This window comes from Seriola aureovittata, chromosome 23, assembly GCF_021018895.1.
Source record: "Seriola aureovittata isolate HTS-2021-v1 ecotype China chromosome 23, ASM2101889v1, whole genome shotgun sequence".
In the NCBI taxonomy this organism is placed as follows: Eukaryota; Metazoa; Chordata; class Actinopteri; order Carangiformes; family Carangidae; genus Seriola; species Seriola aureovittata.
Genome location: NC_079386.1, coordinates 2,035,455 through 2,042,837, shown reverse-complemented (window position 1 = coordinate 2,042,837; position 7,383 = coordinate 2,035,455). Strand labels below are relative to the sequence as shown.

Here is a 7,383-nt window from a genome sequence, read left to right as displayed (position 1 = left end):
TGCTCCAGTATCTGCTGCACTTTTCTGTAACAACTCCCACGGAGGATCATGGGAATCTTTAAAATTACAGTATCCTTATTGTCACACGCCCAATCCACCCTCCCGCCCAACCCCCTCCCTCCCTCCACCCGCACCACACCAGCTCTTCAATCCACCACGGATTCAGTGTCCAGAAAAAGGTGAACGACGAGATAAAAACACATCAGTCATCCACAAAACCCATGTCATATGTAAGCTACTTACTAGCTTTTCCAGGAGCTTTCAAACCCATTTCATGGTTTTCCTCGGCAGATTCTGTGAACTCATCCTTTAAGTCAGTGGTTCTCAAACCTTTTCACATGAAGGATTTTTTTGCTTTTAGATATTTGATTACAGAAAGGGTTTGAAACCCATGGCAGACAGTCATACATTCTGTCACTGTCTTACTTATGGATGGAATCATAGTGAAATTATTCCCCTTTTTGCTAAGGAACCCAAGGAACCACCTCAAGGACCCCTGGGGGTCCCTGGACCCCCCCCCCCCCCCCCCCCCCGAAAGATCCAGAAGAAGCTGCTTGAACTGTTTCCACAGTCAGTAATAAACTCTCACACAGAAACCCCTGTCATACCTTTTAATTCACAATGTCTTTACATGGAACAGAAAAAAAAGACGTCAGATGTTCTTACAGTTCACAGTCTGTCAGTAAAATAAAGACGTATTTCATGTGTAAATGACTTTTTTTTCTTTGGTTTATAAAATTCATACACCCCCCCCCCCCCCCCCCCCCCCCCCCCCCCCATACACCCTAATGTCCAATCAGCACTTCTTCAAAAACACAAAAACGCAGCTTTCCTCCTCCTGTTATTTAGGATTTTATAATCTGAGATCTGATTGTTGCATTCCTTTGCAGCAGGAACTGAAAAACATCTCGGGGTGCACCGATGAATCAGGGTAACGGAGGGTGATTGATGGCCGTTCTATGAACAAGGTCAAGGTTAATATCAACTACCAGCCCTCTACAACATTCCTACATCTGCACTTGAACCTTCTTTAAAGGAGAAGGAACAGTCCCGTGTGTGGACAGGCGTTCCTCTGCGTATCACCAGGTGTATGGGCTCCATAAACAGTGTCACTGAGATATCAAAATGCCATTGAATCATTACAGTTGTTACAGTTTCTAAAGCAAAAGAAATGAACATAAATACAACAGAACCACATATATACAAAGAAAGTTTTGGTCTCAGCTCATGAACACAGTGATTGTTTTCCCAGCATTATCATGTGACTGCAGAACGTCTCTCCTCCTGCTGTGAGCCGACGATGCATCTGAATCCTTTAAAGCACGCCCCCACCTTCCTCAGTGACACGCTGCTGACGCGAAGGCGACGCCGCGCTCGGGTGCTCGCCGCGGGGGGTCCGGCTCCAGCTGTGAGACGTTCTCCTCCCGTTTCTTTGACTTTGCTAATGAAGGCGGTGATATTTTTATAACTATGTGCAATCATGAAGCAATCAGATCAGTGTATGAAACATCAAAGCAGTAGCAACCCCACCCCACCCTTAAAAAGAAGTCAGTGGTTTTCTAGCCCCCCCCCCTCTGTTCAACAGTAATGTCCACGTGTGTTCAGAGAGCGGGCAGCTCCACAGTCAGAGGGTGAAACATTATTCTCCCCCTGCTCACCTCTCAGAGTCTGTTTATGGGAAATGTCAGTTTCTCTCTCGTCTGTTTAAACGGGGGTCTTGACCCCTGCTGAGGGGTTAGGAGCCCCCTGTTTGTCATGAGCCCCGGAGATCCAGTGGTAGCAGTCGCTGACGTTCTTGTTGCGCGGCTGAACGGCGCAGTGGGTGCAGTAGAAGATGCCCAGCGCCGCCATCACCACGAGGAAGATGCAGGTGGGCACCAGGAGGCCCACCAGGAGCCAAGTGCTGCTCGAATTCTGCCCGCTGTCCTCCTGGACTGGATCCACGACGTCACTGCCCTCTCCGCCCTCTACGACCTCTCCAAAAGGAAGCTGGGTGGGAACAGTTTGGTCTTGAGAGAGTGTAATCTCCACATAGTCCTCTTCCTCCACCCCCATCTCCTCCTCTGGGCTCAGTTCTACTTCTCCCTCGTTGTGGTAGCTGGAGTCCGTTGTCATGTTGTGGTCTATGACTGGATCCTCTGGATCCTCTGGATTTCCTGTTTTCTGTGTGACGTGCCCCGCCCACCAATTCCACGCTCCCTCAGAGATTGTGGAGGTGGAGAGGGAGGGAAGAGCCGTGGTGGTCTCCCTGTCATCTTCGTACAAGTCTGGGGTAGTGGTGAAGGCCGTGGTGGGTGGAGGTGTGGTGTAGACAGTGTTTGGTAAATCCTCCAGTTCAGACTCAGATCTCTCACCCCACTGCAACCAATCAGCTCCCCCGCTGTCGATGCTGTCCTGGTCGTTCTCAGGTCCCTGTGTCAGAGGGTCCAGTCCTGAATCAGAGGGCAGCTCCTCCTGTGGAGCGCTGGTGACCCAGATGACATCAGAGTTCAAAACTCTGGGTGGATCAGTGAGCCAGTCCAGAGACTGCTCCTCCTCTGGGGGCCAGTCAGTGTGGCTCTGCTGCAGATTCCAGTCATAGTCCATGGGGTCCCATACAGGTCCAGGTTGGTGGGTGACCCATGGAAAAGGAGGGGTGACAGCAGTTTGGTCATCTCCCTCCATTCTCTTCCTACATGAGTGCTGATCAGGCATCAGTTCGTAGCCTTCCTCGCAGTAGCACTGAAACCCACCGCCCTCATAGTTCACACACATCTGCTCACAGGTCCCGGGGATCTGGCATTCGTCAGTGTCCTGACATCGGCTCGGGTCCTCAGGTACCGGAGAAAAACCCAGGTCACAGTGGCAGATATAAGAGCCTAGCGCGTTCTCACAGTCGTGTTCACATGGTTCAGCTAAACACTCATCTATATCCTCACAAGCGCCCTCGGAATCTAAATGGTACCCCTCCCGACACTGACACTCAAACGAGCCCAGAGCGTTCACACACAGTTGTTCACAGGGACTCTGGAGGCACTCGTCTACGTCCAGACAGCCACGCTCATCCGGCGCCAGCATGTATCCTTCAGGGCAGGCGCAGCGGTACCCGTCTGAGAGGGGAAGACACTCGAACTCGCAGGGGTCCCCTTCACAAACATCAGCCAGCTCGCAGCTCTGCCCATCGTCCCCCAGCTGATACCCGTCGCCGCACTCGCAGTAGAACTGATCACCGGCTGGCCGGCAGAAGTGCTCACACCCGCCGTTATCCTGGTCGCACCAGCTGTGTGACACAGAGGAATCAGAGCAGAGGGGGGAGTCTCTGGACCACCCCACTGAGCCGTCCTCCTTCTGCATGCACAGAACCGACTGCTCTTCCTTGGTGCCCCCGGGGCAGGGCACGGTAGCCACAGATCCAAAGGGTACATGGGTCAGCAGCGTGCTCAGGAGGTTAAACGGCGTGGTGTAAAGGGCGTTGCCTGCACCTTCGCTCCACAGGGCCGGACACATTCCTTTGTAGGTGTAATGACAGAGATACCCGTCCACAGGCACCGAGCAGGCACCGTCCAGCCATTTAAAGTTATCAGTCTGCTCCTGGAGGCTGTAGCCCATGACCACGCAGCGCGGCACCATGCACGTACTGGGGGAGTGCTCTCTCTGCCAGTTTGTGTACTCCGTGTCCTGGTCTCCCGTGGTCCAAGAGAAACCCCGCAGCGGGAGTGCACCGGCACACTGGCGAGGCTGGCGCTGCAGGCCGATCCACACCTGGACGTTGGTGCGTGAGTGGCGCAGGTCCAGAGTGGAGAAGAGCGTGGCGATAGTGGAGGCGTCCTCCTCGCGTTTGATGGTGGCTAGGTTGCCACCTTTCTCTTTGCACGCCCTCCATGAGTCCAGGAAGGTCCTCCGTTGGAAGTAGACCACGAAGCAGCCGTCCTCGGTACACAGTGCATCCCTCTCTCTCAGGTCTTGGCCCAGGACTGAAGAAACTCCAAGGAGCAGAGGCAGCAGGGAAGTGAAGAGGAGAGCAGCAGCACTGCTCACCAGGGAGCCCATTCTGAATCAGCCTTCACCCTGACTCTCTACACTCTAATGTCCCTGCCTTGGAAAGTTTCCTCTAACTGTGGCTTTTGTTCTGTCTGAACTTTTCTCTCTTCATCTGAACCCTCTGTCTGAGCTCCTCACTCTGTCCTGCTGAAACAGATCTGAGCCCGAGCTGAGTGCATGCAGAGAGCAGGGAGGGAGGGGAGGAATGGGAAGGGGAGTGGGGGTGGAGGGAGGGAGGGATATATAGCAAGAAGAAGGGAGGGCAGAGGGGGAGAGAGGGAGGGAGGGAGCTGAGGAAAAGAATTGTATGTTTTTGGATGGGGTGGGGGGATATGTGGAATGGGGGAGGTGCAGAAAACTGTGCATTTCTGTCTTTGTCATATGGTTTTCATAAGTGCCGTTTAGACACACACACACACACACACACACACACACAAACTCATATACATCAAACTGTAGCACAGAGTTTTCTTGTCTCTAATAACTCAAACGAGGCTGAATTATCACTTGAGCAGTAACTTCTGTCTCTAGACTTTAACTCTTCCGTCTCCCACTTTGTGTTTTTCATTTGTACGGGATCAAATGAGGCTCAATAAGATTTAGAGTGTGTAAAGTGAGGCTCACAAACAATTCTAAAGTTTGTGGTTGTGAATCAACTTTTGCAAAAATAAATCTGCAGGAGAAATTCAAGCTTGTCCGTCTGTGCACAGATAAAAAAAAAAAAAGCAGGAAACTGTGTAAAACTCAGCACTCAAAGTTCCCACTGTGTGAATGTTGACCTTGGTTGTGTCCAACATCACTCACTCATTCTCTGCTCCCCGCTCACTATGCAGGGAGCTCTATGGAGGAGACTATGCACTGAGCTCATCTGCAATATTAAAAAACTCGGGTCATTTTCTCTACGGCATGTTTTTCTTCTCTCAACACAAGCGCAATGCCTGATGGTATACAACACTTTAGTGATCACCAGTTGCACACTGCTTTTCACGTTGCATTGTGGGATACTAAAGCCCCATTTCCACTGGGCAAAAAACCCGATGAGACCCGCTAACATCAGGCTTTTGTTGTCAATATGAAAAGCTAACCGTCAGCATTCACACCCAGGTCACATGTCTCTGCAGGAGACGCAGGTATTTATCAACTCTGGCTCCGATCAGCATTGATGTCAACACAACACCCAGGTGAACTCGCTAATTTTCACCTCTTCTCCTGCTGTAACATTTGTGCAGAGCACAGACACTGTAGACGCACCTGTCACCTGTCCAGCACTCCAGGATGAAAGAGTGAGCTGCAGCCCCGAAATAAGTTATAAAAGCACACAGTCACCGATCGAAGCGTCTCACACGGAGGCTCCGACACTTTTAGAAACCAACCTCGGGATAGCAGCTAAGTGAGTGTGATGACATCGCTCCTCGCAGTTGTTGCAAATGTTTAACGTTATTTTTTACAGCATCATCAAATATAATGAAACCCACCTGGATCATGAAAGAGTCGCACGTCGCCCATCTTGAAAATTCTACTACACCTTTCAGGACATGAAGCTGACAGAACCTCCTGCCCTCTGATTGGACTGTCACTGTTCAATCAGGTTCAGGTGTAAGAGCAGGGTTGAAAATGTGTACTTGTAACTTTAGTGTCTCACAGAGTGTGGGAACTTTGGGTTTTTACACAGTTTTCTGCTCTGTATCTGCACACATGTTCACAGATGTTCACAAAGCTCTTCCCCTGTCACAGTGTCTTTGAGTAACCTGATACAACTGATATCATTTATTCACAGTCTCTTTTTTTTTTACAAATCTAAATCTTTTCTACAGATGCACAAACTTGAATTTCCCCTCCGGATTATTTTTCAGATTGATTTACAGATGTTCAAAATCTTTTTGACCCTTATTTGATCCCATACATTTGATTCCATATATTGAAACAAGGCATGCATTTTCAACTTCACTCAGTTTGTCTGACGATGTTTTATGGATTTCACTGCACATGTGTCTATGATGAGTTTGCAGATGACAAACGCCTCCTCTGAATCTTTGTTGAAGGTAACTTGAAGAGGAACTTTATCCTGGCATCTGTCTATTTCCACACATCTGGCATCCCACACCAACTTCACCACCCCAGGCCAGAAAAAAGACACCAGTTCCTGCACCAAAGGTCTGCAGCTACATTAAAAACAACACTGCTCTCCTCCATGTTAATGACTCTCAGGCTGCGATAGGGAAGCGGGGAAAGTTGTTGAGGTCGCCGGTGTGGAGGAAGAGGGCCTCTGGGTTTGCTAAGAAAACAAAGCCAGGCCGGTGAAATGGAGAGTTGTGTTTCTGAGCCGGGTATGTTGGAGGGAGGAGGGTCTGCATGTGTGCGTCTGGGAGAGGAGGGTGAGGAATGGGGGATGTGAGGCGGGGTGGGGCAGTAGCAGGAGTCCTGTGAGTCTGCAATAAATCCAGCTGACTGTTGTTGGAGAGCCCAGACTGTGCGGAGTGCACCTCACTGTTAAAGTCAGAGCAGAGCAGAGGAGTTACAGAGCACCTGAAGCTGCTGTAGGAGTCTGAACATGGAGGATGGCATCAAACTTTTAAAGGACTATTCACAATTTATTAGTTTGTGTGAAGGAGCTAAGAAGTTTTTCTGAGCACTGACTGAAATATGTCTGTGTGTGTAACTTCTGCCACTAGAGGTCTCTCAATCAAAACAGTAACAAAAGATGGAGTTTGGTGGCGTTGTGAAGTAGTGTGGGGTCATGGGAGTTGTTGTCTTCACCACCATTACTGTCAGCTTCTCCCTGTGAGGATTCCTTCAGTGTCATTCGGGAGGTTTTTACAGAGCAGCAACTTCAAAACTGAAGCCGACACTGAAGAACCAAAACCTGCAGTTCCTCTAACGACCACTAGAGTCTGGCTCCAACAGTGAGTCAGTCCCCATAGACTCCCATGTTAAAATGTCCAACTTTACAGCAGAAATAAACATGTTTACAGCCTGGTACAAAAACAGTTTTGCTCTCTAGAGCTAATTTCCTCCTTCATGACACCTGTTTATATAACTCACCTGTTTACATTTACAAGGCTTAAAGTTCTGTATAATTGCGGGAGCGGCTGTTTTGAGTGACAGGTGGGTGAGCGTATGCTTGCCACAAACTGGAATTCACTGAAGTCTCAGCTCCACACACGCCCCTCCTCTTTGACCATTTTTAACTGGGAGTTAGGGGCGGAGTCAGGTATTGCCAAGATGGCAACGGTGGAGCAGCTCACTCTGAGCTTCAAAACCGCTCTTCAGAAACCTGTGAGTGACATCACAGAGGCTACATCCATCTTTATTTATCATTTATGGCTTTTACCTTGTGCTGAATTATCCACAGAGAAACAAACA

General features: G+C 49.6%; 1 protein-coding gene across 1 annotated transcript; it reads right to left on the bottom strand.

Moving 5' to 3' along the window:
* Nucleotides 1–768: 768 nt before the first annotated feature.
* cd248a (CD248 molecule, endosialin a) lies at nt 769–4,186 on the bottom strand. The gene has a single exon (XM_056369881.1). The coding sequence runs from the start codon at nt 4,027–4,029 to the stop codon at nt 1,705–1,707; it is 2,325 nt and encodes a 774-aa protein (XP_056225856.1). The 5' UTR covers nt 4,030–4,186; the 3' UTR covers nt 769–1,704.
* Between the last annotated feature and the right edge of the window lie 3,197 nt (nt 4,187–7,383).

Coding starts and splice junctions, on each gene's coding strand:
- cd248a (XM_056369881.1), bottom strand. CDS start 4,029: ATGGGCTCCCTGGTGAGCAGTGCTGCTGCTCTCCTCTTCACTTCCCTG.